This window comes from Bombina bombina, chromosome 3, assembly GCF_027579735.1.
Source record: "Bombina bombina isolate aBomBom1 chromosome 3, aBomBom1.pri, whole genome shotgun sequence".
Taxonomy (NCBI): domain Eukaryota; kingdom Metazoa; phylum Chordata; class Amphibia; order Anura; family Bombinatoridae; genus Bombina; species Bombina bombina.
Genome location: NC_069501.1, coordinates 1,065,759,808 through 1,065,778,125, shown reverse-complemented (window position 1 = coordinate 1,065,778,125; position 18,318 = coordinate 1,065,759,808). Strand labels below are relative to the sequence as shown.

Below are 18,318 nucleotides of genomic sequence, written 5' to 3'. Positions count from 1 at the left end.
CAGGACATGGTTCCAGTAATCCATGTACTTAGTCTGCTTATCTTCAGCAAACAGTTTGCGGGCTTTCTTGTGCATCATCAGGCTTTCTTCTGGGACGACAGCCATGCAGACCAATTTAATGCAGTGTGTGGCATATGGTCTGATCACTGACAGGCTGACCCCCCACCCCTTAAACCTCTGCAGCAATGCTGACAGCACTCATACATATATTTCCCAAAGACAACCTCTGAATATGACGCTGAGCACGTGCACTCAACTTCTTTGGTCGACCATGGCGAGGCCTGTTATGACTGGAACCAGTCCTGTGAAACAGCTGTATGGTCTTGCCCACCGTGCTGCAGCTTAGTTTCAGGGTCTTGGCAATCTCCTTATAGCCTAGGCCACCTTTATGTAGAGCAACAATTCGTTTTTTCAGATCCTCAGAGAGTTCTTTGCCATGAGGTGCCATGTTGAACTTCCAGTGACCAGTATGAGAGAGTGTTAGAGCGATAACACCAAATTTAACACACCTGCTCCCCATTCACACTGAGACCTTGTAACACTAACAAGTCACCTGACACCAGGGAAGGGAAAATAGCTAATTGGGGCCAATTTGGACATTTCCACTTAGGGGTGTACTCACTTTTGTCGCCAACGGTTTAGACATTAATGGATGTGTGTTGAGTTATTTTGAGGGGACAGCAAATTATACAGGTTGTACACTCACTACGTTACGTTGTAGAAAAGTGTCATTTCTTCAGTGTTGTCACATGAAAAGATATAATAAAATATTTACATAAATGTGAGGGGTGTACTCACGTTTGTGAGATACTGTATATATGTATAGAGAGAGAGAGAGAGAGAGTGAGAGAAATATTTATTTAAAATAAAAATAGCATTTTGTAAAGAACATTGGAATGTGAAATATGAATTACTCCTGTCGGGTTAGCACGCAATAGATAAGTGTTAGGTTTTTTCTTCTGCATTCTCCATTGAATTCTATGGGGAGATCAAGTTATTGTGGTCACAATATATGAAGTCCTTTGGTTAATGTGTATCGGGTTTTGCTCGCATGCAAAACTTTTACTTTCAACTTGTAATACGAGCGCTAACCAGCGCAAACAAAAAGATTATTTCTGGCTGTGTTAATGCTCAAAGGAAATGCTAAATAGTAGACATGTGCATGGCGAAAAAATTTGGTTCGGTTCGGATCAATTTTTCGAAGTTCGGTCTGGATCGATTCGAATTCGGAAAATGTTGAATCAATTTGTTTCTGATTCGTTTTGGATTAATTCGGATTCGAAGAAATTCGTCTGGATTTGGTTCGATTCGGTTCGGTTTGGAAATTCGGAATTTTGGTAAGTGTTAGGTGGGATTAGACTAGTATTATGTACTGTATATTAGGTGTAACCCATAGCAGAGTGATATAACCTAATATACTGTTCAATACTAGTGTAATCCATGACCATCCGAATTTACCGAATAAATCCGAAGTAATTTGGATTTATTCGCGAAATTCGGCAGTATTTTAATTCGGAAATTCGGTTTGATCCGAATCGCCGAATTTTCCGAATTTTCCGAATCGAACCGAACCGAATTGCACATATCTACTAAATAGCACGGTTATATTTTTTCAAATACAGCAACATGTAGAGTATAAATTTAGAGTTTGAAGACAATCTAATATTTGTTATAGCGTCCATTGTAAAAAGCTCTTTTTCAACCATTAACATGCAGATAATTATCAATTAGCCATTTTCACTGTTTATATGAAGCACTCTTTTGCAGGAAAAATGGCCCCATGCATGTGCAAGTCCTGTTTGACTGATCAGAATCAAACTCTCAATACTCTCAAATTCAACAGCTAAAAGGACAACACTTTAAAAAATATTCACCAGTATTGTTATTGTGCCACAAATGCTTTTGAAAAGCTTGCAAGTGGGTCACATGGGATTTTCGATCAGATTGGAAGAGGTGTACATTAAAAATAAAAACACAAAAAGCCACGCACTACACCTTAAATGGGCATTCTGATGGTTTGAAATTGAACCCAGACATAGTAAATAAAACTCCAATGACATAGTATATACAGTATATAGCATTGCTATATTATTTGTTTATCTAATGTACGTATTTGCATTAATGTTTTTGGATGAAAATTGTGTTTTCAATTTGGTATTCGGGACATATACAATATGGGAGGTAATAATATTTTAGTAATATTAATTAAGATTTTAAGAATAAATGTAAATTGAAAATGTGCTATAACTTAGTTTTTAAAATAGATATGAAATTCAAATTCCTCATGCTCCGCCACTTACTTCAAGAGTCATTTTTTTCTGTGAGCTAATGGTTTGAATTGTTCTCCAATCAGCGCTCTCCCCATATGGCACTTTTGTTGTAGCTAGAGCGCTGATTGGAGAACAATTCAAACTGTTTGAAGTCGGCAGCAGAGAGTGGGGTATTTGAATTATATATCTATATTAAAAGGTAAGTTACAGAGCAACTTCATTCATAAAAAATGACTAACATTCCGGATCTGATTTTAAAAAGGGGACAGTTTACCCTCCCTGTAATAGCTTAAATATTTCAGTAATTTTATAAATAGAAGTATTAAGGGTAATTTATTTGAGGCACACCCTTGTGGTTTTAAGTGTACATATGCCTATTGTTTTTTTTTTTCATATTGTTGTTGTTTTTTTTTGTGGAGGAGCTGAGTTTGAAAATAGGCAGACCCTATGTGTGTTGATACCAGGGGAGTTGATCACAATCTGGAACAGATTACAAGTGGAGCAATATTTAGCGTTTGTTCTTGCGTACAAACACTGCTGGAAGTAAACTTTTAATGGGGCGAGTTAGTGCATGTATTACAAGTTGAAAGTAAATTGTTTGCACACAAGGGAAACCCAATGCTAACTTCAGGACTTTGGATATCGTAACTGTGTTAAATTATTCTCCTCTAGACTTTAATGGAGCACGTTTTAGAAAAAACAACTAATACTTATTTCTCGCGAGCTAACCAAACACCGCTTTAGACCTGCAGATTGGGGGAGCCAATCACATGAGGCATATAAGAGCAGCTTCCAATCAGCAGCTCCTGGGCCTAATTAGGTATCCTTTTCAATATAGGATACTGAGAGAACAAAACAAATTAGATAAAAGAAGCACATTTAGAAAGCTGTTTAATATTACATGCTCTATCTGAATAATGAAAGAAAATGTTTGGGTTTCATGTCCCTTTAACGTCAGTTCACTGCTGAAACACTAGGCAATTCCTCTCTGAACAAGGAACTTTGTAACCCCAGACAATTGTTTCAGCCTTCATCGGGCCTAGTCAGTGAGGTGCAACCATAGTCCTCTAAGCTCACTGAGCAATGAGTCCACGCCTGGTTGCCCTTTTTTCCTTTAGAGAGACATAATCACCATAGAACAAGCTAACAAGTTATTGAGCTGGTTGTTGATTCCTAAGCGTACACTTCTCTCATTGTGTGTGTGTGTATTTATATATATATATGCCATGGATGTGTGACATGTGGCAACCTGATTTTAGGTGACACATTTTCATACAGCCATTCACGAAAGAGAAATAAGATTACATTTTAGACAGCCTCTGTGTGTGTGTGACTATTTTTTTTTTTTAAATGTTGCTTATACAGGGTCCTAAAGTAACGATGCATTCACTACCTTATTTGAGCTGATTCTTGCAATTTGCAAAACTTACTGGTAGACATGTGCTACTAGTATGACTGTATACAACTGTAAATTATATTTATGAAATCTGACCTTTTTTAAACAAAAATATATGTTGTTTTGTGGTACTGTTATAAAATACAGAGGTTTTTTCATCTTTATATCTTCAACTGTAGCGCTACAGAAATACCGTAGACAACATCAACCTTTAACCCCACGTGACGTCAGACAAGTCACGTGATTGCCCACACAGCGGTTGTAAGCTAACAATCCGCCTGGATGCGAACAGAGCCGAAGAGAGGATTCAAACAACTAACTGCAACCCTGTGATCCACTATCCAAAGTTAAGGTATTGCTATACCAGCAGCATTGTCCGCTAAGATACAGACATCCTCTGTAATTAGTGATCGATCCTTTATTAGATATTGAGATATATACGCCTACTTTATTGGAAAGACTTTGGATTTTTATTATGGATTCCGTTTTGTAATGGGTTAATGTATAGATAGATTTACCCTTTTTTTCTACAGTTTTACTCCTGTAAGTGGGTTAGACCAGAAACTGTTATTTTATATTGTTTTTATTCATTCAGGGAGACGTCCCACCACATTTTATATCATTTTGTACATATTAAATTGTATCAGTTTATCAACATATGATTTCTCCAGCCTCTGATTAGACTTTCCTCCTTATTTTTACATTTTTATATTTTTTCCTCCTAGTCTATCATTGATTGATCAATATCATCCTAAATATATAAATATCCCCTTTTTGTTCCGTGCTTTTTAGCGCTGCCTATTTCTTTTTTAGCTTTGTCATACTGTTATAAAAAACATGTTACCTCCTTCCACAAGGGCCCAAATTGGACAAGGACAACGGGTAAGAACATTTTCAAAAAAATTTGGAGGCGCAAATCATTGTGTTTAATACAGGCTAGTGCTCAGAGGGACAAATTGAAATGCACATAGAAGAATTACATCTCTGAATAGAAACATATTTTCAGTATATATGTATTTGTAAAAAAGCTTCTAGTAAAAGTCATCACTGTTTTAATGTTTTTTCTCTGCACGTGCATGTGAAACATAGCTAGATATTCTTAGTGCACCAGCATTTTACATAATGCAGCTGCTCAGAGAACCAGTGGGGCCTGTATCATGTGAGCAATTAGCAAATTTAGTCATTACCAGATGGTACAAGGCTCTCTGAGCAAGTACTGTGGTTAAAATGCTGGTGCATGGTGTATACTTAAATACACTTTTGAAACAGCTATAGCTTTTATTTGAAGCATTTTTGCTGATACATGTATATTGCAAAAATGCTTCTGTTCAAAACTGGAATGTATCCATGTGGATTCCATTTTTGGCTGTAATGTCCCTTTAAAGGAGGACAGTCTCTAAGTATGTGTGTGTTTTTTTATAAAAAAAAATGTATGTTGCTTATACAGGGTCCTAAAGTATTGAGGTATTGACTACCTTATTAGAGCTGATGCTTGCAATTTGCAAGACTTACAGGTAGACACGTGCTAGAAATATGATTGTATACCAGGCACACTTGTGATAATTGCTGAGTGATGTTAGAGCTGCTCTGAGAAACCTTAGTTGCTACAAACTAGACAATGAACAGATTAATACAAATCACGTACTCAGATTTACAAGTAATTGGAAAAAATAAATATGGCAGTTGCCAAGAGTCATATAGGGACAGATTTTAAAAATAAATGAAAAATCAGACTAATATTTTTCTCTTAAATAACACACTTTTAAAATATAAAATTAATTAATAAAGAAAATAAATATAAAAGGAAAATATTTTTTAACAATAATAATATAGAAATATCATGTAAAAATGAATTTATTTTGTATTATATTTTTGTATTGATAAACTTTATCCTGTCAGGAATCGGTGATATTTTATTGTGATGTTGGTGAATATTTGTTGATAATAAAATCTAGAGAATAGGAAGGAAAAACACACTCACAATAGAAGGTATAAGGCAGTTCATGATTTATTTTTTGACCTTTCATAATTTATATTAACGTATTCAGTTCCTGTTTATTTGTTTTATTTGTATGAAGTATTTGCATTGGAACTTTAGTAAATAATTATAGCATATGGTTTTGAATAACATTCTGTATGATGAAGACTTAGGATGCAGCCAGCATAATGTCCATCAGACGGTTTAGCAGCCATGTTTTCCCTTGGAATGACTGCTTGAACCATATCCAGCCTTGTGGTGATGCCCACTTCCTCCATGTGATGAGTTAATCACAGCTGAAATTAAATGACATTTGCAATTGTAAGTACACTGTGTGCAAATACAAACTATTGCAGTGATGTATTGGTGTTGTATGCATTTCTTATTTTTATTATAGCAAATATTATCACTTGGTTTTTTTTCTTTGCAAATTAAAACAGCTGTTCTCTGTCATTGTCTATTCACTTTAAACCTATGTCATGATTTAATAGTTTTTATAGTATAATCTGAGGGTTGTATATCAGGTGTCAAATTGTCTTTCTGCTATTTCTTCCTCATCTACTTATAGCTCAGTATCCCCCAAACTACACTTCTATGTATTGCCACTGCTTTACGCTTATATTTGACTTCTCAGTCATAGAAGAAGATTCTGTAATTAACACTTCTACCCAGGTTTGCTGATAAGAAGTCACACTTGATTCAGCACTCTCCTTCACTTCCCATATCCAAGCATTCACCATATCCAGTCCTTTCTTTACTGAACACCACCACAAAATTAATTAATTAATTATAATGATTACAGCAGATTTCACAGTGCCTAGGGCAGCACAAATTCTATATATGGCCATAGTATATAGCCCTTGATAGTGTTCATGCACTCCCCCTAAACAACCAAAGACAATTTATTTGTAGGAGTGATAAGACATTCTATAGATTTATTCATCAATATTTGCTACCTACTCCCTGATACTGCAAACATGGCACATGCCCTGTTGCACTTGGACACAATATGCTTCTGGACACAATGTCCAAGGGGGTGTATAGTCCTTGTGTTGGGAGGAGGAACAGGGGGAAAAATAGGGAGTATAATATTACTGTTCTTGCAAAATAAGCCAAATAATATTTTTATGAATAACTAAAGAACAAAGCCATGACGTGTATTGTATAGCAAACTGCTAACCTTGATACAATCAAATCGTTCTAAGCTTATCTGTAATAGAAGGGCAGTTTCAGTGTTGCTTTCTAATAGCTTATATAGGCTGACATACAACTAGCCCATGGAATATTTGTTATTTAGTCTCAAAGACCAGCCTATACCTGTCTAATGCATCTGCACATTTGTAACTGTGTCTCAACTGAATTTACATTGAAGAGTGATTGTAGGTCACTGTGACACTGAGCCTCATGGGAAATAGAAAAAAGAAAGAAAAAAAAAGTTGTAGCTTTTCTTTACAATATTAGGGTTGTTTTTTTATGTCCTGTTTACTTGCAGTCAGTTATAATGATATGGCCTCAAGTTAAAAACAACTATTATAAATGTGCTTGACCAGGTATATTATGCACCAATAGTATCACAATTAGAAAACAGATGTTTTGTATAATTAACTTGAGATTTAGCACAAATTGTACACATAAGTAAGGAAGTCTTGATAACCCTGCTCCATATGTTATTATGTTGTTTGTTCATATTTCATCCCAATCATTTTAGGGTTGCCACCTCAGCCATGTTTTACTTGACACTTATGAGTTACACATGCTGCAGGGTGTGCAGGGAGGAACATGTATTGAGTTTCTGGACAGCACTATTCATATTCCTCCCTGCACACCCTGCAGCATGTGTAACTTATAAGTGTTCTGTATTTTAAGGGACGGGTGGCAATGGCAACCATATCCCAATTATATTTGTACCTGCATGCATGCATAAATAAATACATAAATATATAAATATACTTACAAATGCTCACTGAGTTATGTCCATCATTAGCCAATCTGTTAAAGAAAGAAAAAGAAATTCATCAGGGTTGATTTAACTTGCATTGTCAACAGAATATATTTTAAAGGAATAGGAAAATAATACATTTTTGATATAAGAAAGCATAAAATAGGGAAAGAAAGAAAACCCTTTAAGTTCTGTATCCTCAAATTGAATATATTTTATACAAAATACAAATATCTTTCCCTAACTGAATTTAATAGATAACACACTGCAAAACAATGTCCTTTATACTAACATAATGACCGTAACTAGCTTTGTCGTCTGCAGACTTAAGTCCAGATTGGCTCCTCCGACTAAGGTGAGTGGAGTTTAGCTAAGCAATTTGTTTTAGAAATGTTTAGACATTTAGACATAGATTAGACTTTTCCCAACATACCACTACATCATGATTTTCAAAAGGGATTGTGATTCATGAAATATGAGATAGATTGAGATAATACCAGGACTCTTTTATGTAATTGCAGTTCTGTCGTTGCAAAGTATTGGACAAGACAGGTCACATTTTAAAGGGACACAGGCATTACTATTAATGTTTTATGATACAGATAGAGCTTGCAAATTTAAAAAAAACATTCCAATTTTCTTTATAATCAAATGTACTTCTTTCTCTTGGTAACCTTTGTTGATACTTAGCTGATTTCCATGCATACTTAGGTAGGCCTATTAGCATGTGTGTATTTTGAATGCAATACTTCAGTAGTGTTTCCAACAATGTTATACATAAAGGGCCAGATTACAAGTGGCACATGAAGGGCCAGATTACAAGTGGAGCACTTAATATTGCTGTCATGAAAGCGATATTTGTGCTCCACTTTGTAATACCAGCGCACGCTACAAGCTGCACTGCTGCATTGTCTACTAAATTTGAAATCTTCCAAAATAATAATTCCCAAGTCCTGTTCCTCTTTAGTTACAGTCAGCAATGTACCCTTGAGTCTGGAATTCGGCCTTTGGGTTTTTGGATCCTATATGCATAAGATACGTTTCAACAATGATACTAAAAATAAATAAGTTAATTTGATAATAGAAGTATTTTTTTTTTCTTAAACTAACCTGCTCTCCTCTCCCTCAAGCAGTTTCCTGTAGGTGGCGATCTCAATATCAAGGGCCAACTTCACGTTCATCAGCTCCTGGTATTCACGCAGCTGGCGCGCCATGTCCTGCTTCGCTTTTTGCAGGGCATCCTCCAATTCTGTCAGTTTATTCTTGGCATCCTTAACAGCCATTTCTCCACGTTCCTCAGCCTCCCGTATAGCAGATTCTAGTTTAGCACGCTATAAGATTATTGCCAAAAGGAATATAATTAAATGACACAACATATTGCAGATCATTTTTTTAGTTCAAAAATATGTGATCATTTTATGTAAATAATGAATAATTATGAACAAACATTTCAAAATCATTATAATTGTATTCTCTTATTAGTTAGTTGGTCAACTTTGAGAAAAAAATAGATTCAACTGAAAGTGCAGGGCTCCCTCTGCAGGAGCAAAAAAGTACCAACCATCTCAACAAATAATTTATGTTCTGTTTGCACAGTGAACAATCCTGACAACAATTTTATATATCATCTCCATGTACCTACTTTATATGGATTACCCCAAAATTTATAGAATTGATGTTCTATTTGCACACAGTGAACAATCCTGACAAAAATTTTATATATCATCTCCATGTACCTACTTTATATGGCTTACCCCTAAAATATAAAGTTATATTTCTTATGATCAAAGTAAATATTGAAATTAAAAAAATGCTTTTTATTCTTTGAAGTCAGTCACATGACTACCCTGTTAATCACTAGATATCAAGCCAATACTTCATTTCTTTAGGTTTTACGATTTATATAACTGTTGTATGTGTTGAATATAATATGGTGAGCTCATTATATTAGTTATACTAAAACCTTTGTAAATTACATATTTTAAAAGAAAATGTTTTTCATTCTATCATTGTCTGACTAATATAACAAATGGTGTCAGCTACTCATATTCAGTTAAATACATCATTTCCAACTGTGTTTATCCTTAAAGGGACAGTAATCAATAGTTCATGTAAGCACTACAAATGTAAATATGCAGTGAATATTATAACTATCCATGTAGTTGGCAATGGCAACCCCTCTTCAAATGTGTTCTGTACCATTCATGCTGTTTACTATAATTTTATAGTTCTCTCACACAGGCTAATACTGTGCAGAGCTGTTGCAATGTGCTATCATTATAGCAAGTGTGGTACAGCTGTGACAGATATATTTTACAGTTACTGTCTGTGTACTGCATATATTCATATGCTGTACTTACATATACTGTCCGTTTAACAAAATAAAGCCATGCAATACTGAATAACTAATCATTTTGAATACAATATTACAAATCCTTTATGCAATGTTCAGTCTTTACAATTACATGATTAATATAGTAAACATTTTTGCCAAGTTATATTTTAAGAACTGTTGAAAAATAATAATAATAATAATAATAATAATAATAATAGATGTTGTGTCTTTTCTATATAGTATCTAATCCATACTATATTGGACAAAAAGCTTATGTACTCGTATATAAAAGAGTAGCAGTTAAATTGTTGAAATATTTTTATATGAATAAAGCTTAAGAGACATGAAACTCAAAATGTTACTTTCATGATTCAGATAGATCATGCATTTTGAAAAACTTCCCAATGTCCCTCTAGTTTCAAATTTGCTTTATTCCCTATGTATCCTTTGTTGAAGAAACAGCAATTCCCTACTGGGAGCTAGCTGGGCACATTGGGTAAGCCAACGACAAGAGACATATATGTGCAGCCACCAATCAGAATCTAGCTCACAGTAGTGCCTTGCTGCTCCAGAGCCTTCCTAAGTATATTTATCAATAAAGGATACAAAGTAAACAAAGAAAATTAGATAAAAGAAAAAAATTGGAAGGTTGTTAGAAAAAGCATGTTCTATCTTAATTTTGAAAGTTTAATCTGACTTTACTGTCACTTTAAGTATAGTTGTTTAAAATTGAAGTGAAACTAACAGGGAGACAGATACCCAGGTATTTATTGGTTAATGTCTGGCAGGGACAACATAAAATGTTGGTTTACATAGCACAGGAATACATTTATGTGAGAGAAAAAAACCCTGCTGTCATCTGATTTAGGATATTCCAGACATTATGATAGTATATATTATTAATATATATTTGTATGCACAGATTGTTCATTCTCATTTTTATAATATAACAGTAGAGGGGCAAAAAGAAATGTATCCGTATAGCTTACATGTGATTATGTATTGACTTTACCTGTGCTTTTACTCCCTCTATTTCTCCTTTGAGTCTCTGAATCATTCTGTTGAGCTCAGCAATCTCATGTTTAGTGTTGCGCAAATCATCACCGTGTCTTCCTGCAGTCATGCATAGCTCTTCGTACTGAGTAAATCATATACAGTTATAAATGTTTATTAGACAGCTAAAATATTAATTTATTATAGGGAATTGAGACTGTATCAGGCTCACCCTTGACTGATATGTGGCCTCAGCCTCAGCTCTGCTCCTGTTAGCGATATCCTCATACTGTGCTTTAACTTCAGCAATAATACCGTCCAGGTCCAGTTCTCTGCTGTTATCCATGGAAACAACGACTGAAATATCTGAGATTTGAGCCTGGAGCTGAGCAATTTCCTAGAAGAAAAATAAAAGCCCATTCCTCCATTTAGAAAGTTTTGGCTATTGACTTTCATTCTAGACTAGAGAGAGCTTGGGAGATGTGACTGATAATATCAAAATATAATGGAGCATTATGGGAAAAATAGGCCACCATATAATTTTTTTTTGGGTTGTAAATTCTTTTATGTACATAACTGTATAGGCTCTTTACGTCTAGTTTGTGAATATCATGCATTTTACTGCTTTTTGTTGTTCATTATGTTGTTGAACTATTTTCTGGGGAATGATATACTAGCTATGGAAATAAATAAAAACATCTTACTGTTAAATAACAGGGATACTCACCTGTGCATTACTTGGATTATCAGTATTATATAAACATATAAAACAAGAAACTGAGTGTTTTAAAAGGAAACCGGCATATTAACTGAGAACAAACTTTGACTTGTAACTCAGGGGCCGATTTAACAATGTCCGCCGCACATCGATAAATGCCGACAGCATACGCTGTCTGCATTTATCATTGCGCAAGCATTTCTAGTGAACTAGCAGAGGATGTCAATCAACCCGATCGTATCTGATTGGGCTGATTGCTGTCCGTCGCCTCAGAGGTGGGGGACGAGTTAAGAAGCAGCGGTCTTAAGACTGCTCCTTCTTAATTCCTGTTTCCGACGAGCCTGAAGGTTCGCATGGAAACAGCAGCATATAGCTGCATTCGGGGGTTGTTAAATCGGCCCCTTAATGGGAAATTGTATTGTAAAAATGTCTCCCCTTTAAAGGGACATGAAACCCGAAAAAAAATATTTCATGATTCAGATAGAGAATACAACTTTTAAAAAAACTTTCCAATTAACTTCTATTATCTAATTTGCTTTGTTCTCTTGTTATTCTTTGTTGAAGAGATATCTAGATAGTTAAAATGCACATGTCTGGAGCACTACATGACAGGAAAAAGTGGTGCTGCCCTCTAGTGCTCTTGCTAATGTACAACATTGTTGTGAAACTGCTGCCATATAGTACTGCAGACACATGCACACTCCTGAACTGACCGTCCTGCTTATCAACAGAGTATAACAAGAAAACAAAGAAAATTTGATAATAGAAGTAAATTGGAAAGTTGTTTAAAATTCCATGTTCTATCTGAATCATAAAAGAAAAATTTGGGGTTTATGTCCCTTTAATGTGTTGCCAATAAAACTTATAATCTGCTGGGGTGTATTAAATAACTAATTTACCTTAATTTTATGATTTGAACTAACGATTTTTGCCACCTATACTACAAATTTCAGTACTGCAGTATTGGCTTTAAAAAAAGCTATGTAATCAAAATGTAGCAGTACATATATACCTCCCAATAGGAGAGCGGGAGAGACCAGCCCATTTGAAATGGTTTTCTGCAGCTGCTCTGAATACTAATAACCCTTATCAGCTGCTTGCTGGAATACATTTTCCCTTTAAACTTAAATAACCCACAAATGAATAAGTTCTCATTCAAATTTATGTTCTCTATAAAGAAAACAAAGAAACATGAGTTTAACCTATAAGAAAATTGTGTTCTTTCTAAACTAGCCTCGTTTTAAGGTTTAACAAATACAAATATATATAAATATATACTGTAAATGAAACATATCCCATTAGGGCTTTACCGCATCATATAGAGCCCGCAGGAAGTTGATCTCATCAGTTAAAGAGTCCACTTTAGCTTCCAGTTCTGCTTTCTTCATAAAGGCAGCATCGACATCCTAAATGGGGGATACATTCATATTTTGTTATCTTTTATCTTTACTGCATTTTATTTATTTTTAGAATAATGTCACATTATAATTACCCTCTTAAGTCCAACAAATTCATTCTCTGCAGCTGTCCTCCTGTTAATTTCTTCTTCATATCTGTTAAGGTAGAAAATTCTCAAATCAAAAGTCTACAATAAAGTCATCTGTTGAGTTTTTGACAAATTTTAAAGTGAAAATTTTAATTTTATTATATTTTATTACATACTTTTATTTTTTATTATTATAGACTGGTCGTAAATGTCTTTAATTTATAAATATATGACTGCTCCTGATTATAAAGAGGATGGCTAAAATAATTTTTTTCTCCCCTTATTTTACCCACTGGAGTATATTATATGATTTACAAGTATCTCTTTTTGCTTTACTTTACTGACGAGGCCCAATGAAGGCCGAAACTATCGTCTGGGGTTGCTGTGTTTCTTGTTCAGAGAGGAATTGCCTGGTATTTCAGCACTGGACTGACCGTAATAGGCGGGATCAGACTGATATACTACAGGGAAGTTCTACTCTGTGAAAAGCATTACTGGGCTAAAAGAAGTTGCACCCAGGTGGTAAATTGCCACAGAACAGGCTAACAATGGTATTGAGCTGGTTGTTCGTTCCTGTGAATGCACTTCTCGCTGTGTGCATTTAGCTTTACTTTATGATTTGAATAACTGTTTTTGACAATTGAAAAGCTATGTAACCAAAAGGCAACAGCTGAGTGGTGGTTGGAGAGACAGTTACTAAAACGTTCAATGGCTCTCTGTAAATATTGACATTTGTGTTTAGATATATAAAATATATAAACCTGTGTATATATAAGCGTGTGTATATATAGAGGGATAAGATAATATCAATATCTGCGATATAGGTTATGGATTTCAACAAGCAAAAACAGCTATTAGATATACAAAAATAAACATAAATGAACTATTTACCATACATTTAATATTCTACCAATGGTATAACAAGTCATTAAAAACACATTAAGGGGAAAACTATTTTAGAGTACATTGTCCCTTGTGTGGGTTTAGTGTCCCTTTAAGGACTATCTGGTTCTATTATGTTAACAATTTGTCTATGTTTTTTAAAGTTCTGTCCTTGGGAAACTTTCACAAATGATAATAAACAACCACTTTTCAGTAGATACAACTGCAAGTTGAGCCACCAGATAGTGTTATGGTGTAAAATACATTACTTTTCCACAAGCATTCAGAGCTTATAGCTTTTTGTGAGCTTTACAAAATATTTTACCCAGTTTATTCTTTATCCTACTTCAGCCTTTAATGAATACAAAATAATGATTCAACCCCAAGTTACATACTTCCTCTTGAATTCTTCTACTGCTTCTTCCATATTTCTTCTTTCTGACTCCAGGTGAACTCTCTCACTTCCTAAGTTCTCCAGCTGTCTTCGGAGGTTGTTGATATAGGCCTCAAATAGGGGTTCTATTTGACATCTAGCTGTTTTCTGGTCTTGTAAAAGACTCCATTTTGTCTCAAGCATTTTATTCTGCTGCTCCAAAAATCTGACCTAAAACAGAAAATTATTTAAACCATAAAATACTTAGGAGGAGTGTCCTTTAAATAATAATATTTGTGTAAAATCCATATTTGACTTTAAATTTGGAAAATTGATATCCATTTTAATTTATTGATTAAGCTGCAAAAGCAATTTTAAGCCCATGCAATGAATAGCAGAGCCTTCATGCAAGACTGCGCACACAAATTAAAAAGCAGCAGTTTGTTTCTAAAGTCATTTACCACCTCCGATCAACCATTGATTGTCTCATTTGGGGTAAAAATCCCTGCTTTTGCACAATTGGTTGTATGAGAGCAAGGGTAGTAAAAACGAGCTAGTTCATGTGTGTCATTTAAATAATATTGGGCTCACTCCCATGGAGTCAGCACTGATTGGCTCAAATGCATGTCTATCAAAAGAAATGAAATAAAGGGGCAGTCTGCAGAGACTAAGATACAAGATAATCACAGAGGTAAAAAGTATATTCATATAACCATGTTGGTTATGCAAAACTAGGAAATGGGTAATAAAGGGATTATCTATCTTTTTAAACAATAAAAATTCTTGAGTAGACCGTCCCTTTAAATTTATTTTCTATGCAACCCCAACCTATCAGTGTTTCTTTGAAAAAGTTGGGCCTAATGATACAAAAAGGAAAAATGCTTTTCTTATACTTGAACTTAGTAAACATACAAATAATGATGATACATTTTTATAGATTTTTCTTAGTAGCAAGAAGTTGTTTTTTTTTTTTGCATGGTTTTAAACAAATCTACATGGAAGTAATTCTATTATATATGGTTAATATGAAAGTAAAACATGTTAAATAATCCAGTATTAACCATGATTGCCTTACATGTTTAAATGACTTGTGTGCAAGTCATTCAGCTTAGTTTGATATATAATTAAAGGGACATGAAACCCAGATTTTTCTTTCATGATTCAGATAGAGAATACAATTTTAAACAACTTTTCAATTTACTTCTATTATTTAATTTGCTTCCTTCTCTTGTTATCCTTTGCTGAAAGGTTTATCTTGGCAAGCTCAGGAGTAGCAAAGAACCTAGTTCCTAGCTGCTGATTGGTGGCTGTATATTTATACTGATAACACACAGCTTTTCTAATGGATTGGATTAGAGCCTTTAGTTGGGAAAAGCTTTATCCAGCCAGTGGCCTATAAGTCTGTTGAATTGATAGCTTATATAAATGGACTTGAAATGGTGAAACAATTGTTTTTGTTTAATGCTCCTATTCTAATATTACATTCTAAGATTGATAGTGTGGTGCTGGCCAATACAAAAGTTGCTAATAATGACTGATAATATTATAAGCATTTTGTGGATTATTAGAATATATGGGTAGTTCTTTCTAGATGGTAGGATACGGTAGCTATACTTGTTGGTATCAAATGTAAAACTATTAAAAACTAACCAGTAATTAGGTTACACTTATTTGCAACACAAAAACAATATATATTACCTTGTCAATGAAGGAGGCAAACTTGTTGTTGAGACCCTTGATTTGGTCCTTCTCATCTGTCCTCACTCTCTGGATGTTTGGGTCAAGCTCCAGGTTGAGTGGTGCCAAGAGGCTTTGGTTCACTGTAACAGGTGTGATACCAGTAGAGCAATGTGGTCCTCCATATCCAAAGCTACCACCACCAAAACTATGTCCAATACCAGATCCTCCATGCCCATGTCCAGCCTTAGAAGTATAAGAGCTGGCAACTGAGATCTTATGTCCACCTGATCCAAGGCTATAGACGCTTCTGCTACCAAAGCTTGGGAGCATTTTGTGCCCAATGGATACTTTCTTTGAAGTAAAGGAACTAACACTGTGTTTGCTCAGAGATGGTAAACAAGCTGAGGATGAGCTGAAATTCTTATGTCCAGAGCCAGTGCTGTGATGAGAGGATTTATGGGACTGATGTAGCATGTTGCTTCTTTTAGAATCAGGAAGAAAAGCAAATAATGGAGTTGACTGCAGAGTGAGTCCTGGTGTAACTTAACAGCAGAGATATAACCTTTATATACTCAAGTTGTATGGGTTTGGCAACTTTGAAGTACACTAAGACCCTTTAATTGCATCCTGTAAATTTGCAATGTTGGTATTTTTACATCACAATCATCCTAGTTTGATATATATAAATATATTAATATACAAAGCTGTGACACACCTGCATCATTAGTAAAGATGAAAAGCACCTAATGGTAAATGCTTTTTTTCGTCACCATCATCATCTCATCATTTCCTTTAAAACTGTTAATGAGGGTATGACATACTGACAAAAATATAAAAATTTTAATATCAAAAATGTATGTGATATGTTCATTTATTTTGCTCCTTTTTCTCATATAACTGTTGTAAAGAAGAAAAAAAATTAAGAGTGAATTATTCAAATACATTTTTAAGCATTTAAATAATGGAAAACATTTTTTATCAAGTTACATTTTACATAGGGCTAGATTACAAGTGAGGCGCAAACGGTTTTGCGCTAGCGCAATCGCCTTTTCGTGAGCCATTTTCATTCCACTGATATTACAAGCTGAGCAAAATTGTGATTGCGCTATAGAAATCGCATTTTATGCTTCAATCCTTACCGCAATCTCAGAGCTGTGGTTAACTGGTTTCCAAAACTAAAAAGTTTCACAAAACAATTCAAAAATACATTACAATGTACACTTCACTCATAAATAGACTATTAACCTCTAAACCACCACCCCCACATTGCAAAGTACCCAAATAAACTATTAACCCCTAAACTGCCATACCCCCACATCGCAAACTACCTAAATAAACTATTAACTCCTAAACCGGCATCCCCTCACAAGGCAAGGTAATAAACTAACATCTAAACCCCCTAACCTAACACCCCCTAACTTAACCCAAATTAAAATACCCCTAAATATCCAAAAAAAATCCTAACCTAAAAAAAAACCACCTGTAAAATTAAATAAAAACCTACGGCTAGATTTAGAGTTTTGTTGGTAAAGACCCGCGTAGCTAATGCTGCTTTTTTTCCCAGAGCACCCTTAAGACAACGCTGGTATTTAGAGTTGTCTGAGTGGCTGCGTTAGGCTCAGAAAAGGGAGCGTTGAGCAGAATTTAGCTCCACATCAACCCTCAATACCAGCGTTGCTTACGGTAGCAGTAAGCTTGAAAAACGTACTCGTGCACGATATCCCCATAGGAAACAATGGGGCAGTTTGTGCTGAAAAAAAACCTAACACCTGCAAAAAAGCAGCGTTCAGCTCCTGTTTCCTATGGGGAAACACTCTCTAAGTCTGCACCTAACACCCTAACATGAACCCCAAGTCTAAACACCCCTAACTTTACACTTATTAACCCCTAATCTGCTGCCCCCGCTATCGCTGACACCTGCATTAAACTATTAACCCCTAATCTGCCGCTCCGGACACCGCCGCAACCTACATTATCCATATGAACCCCTAATCTGCTGCCCCTAACACCGCCGACCCCTATATTATATTTATTACCCCCTAATCTGCCCCCCCCAATGTCGCCGCTACCTTAACTACACTTATTAACCCCTAATCTGCCGACCGTACCTCGCCGCCACTATAATAAATGTATTAACCCCTAAACTGCCGCACTCCCGCCTTGAGGAGCCATCCTCTTCAACCGACGACTTCCGATGAATGAAGGTTCCTTTAAGGGACGTCATCCAAGATGGCGTCCCTTCAATTCCGATTGGCTGATAGAATTCTA

At 35.2% G+C, this 18,318-nt stretch overlaps 1 protein-coding gene across 1 annotated transcript; it reads right to left on the bottom strand.

Moving 5' to 3' along the window:
- Positions 1–5,656: 5,656 nt before the first annotated feature.
- Positions 5,657–16,524, bottom strand: LOC128652616 (keratin, type II cytoskeletal cochleal-like). The gene is made up of 9 exons (XM_053705547.1): positions 16,069–16,524; positions 14,393–14,601; positions 13,122–13,182; positions 12,940–13,035; positions 11,144–11,308; positions 10,931–11,056; positions 8,694–8,914; positions 7,599–7,633; positions 5,657–5,940 (listed from the first exon to the last, which is right to left on the bottom strand). Exons 1-9 carry the CDS (start codon positions 16,522–16,524, stop codon positions 5,849–5,851), a joined length of 1,461 nt encoding a protein of 486 aa, XP_053561522.1. The 3' UTR covers positions 5,657–5,848.
- Between the last annotated feature and the right edge of the window lie 1,794 nt (positions 16,525–18,318).

Excerpts from the sequence above, each read along its gene's own strand:
- LOC128652616 (XM_053705547.1), bottom strand. The coding sequence starts at position 16,524 with ATGCTACATCAGTCCCATAAATCCTCTCATCACAGCACTGGCTCTGGA. Across the intron at positions 14,602-16,068 it reads TTGCCTCCTTCATTGACAAG|GTCAGATTTTTGGAGCAGCA; the intron begins GTAATATATATT and ends TTTCTGTTTTAG. Across the intron at positions 13,036-13,121 it reads AATTTGTTGGACTTAAGAGG|GATGTCGATGCTGCCTTTAT; the intron begins GTAATTATAATG and ends TCCCCCATTTAG.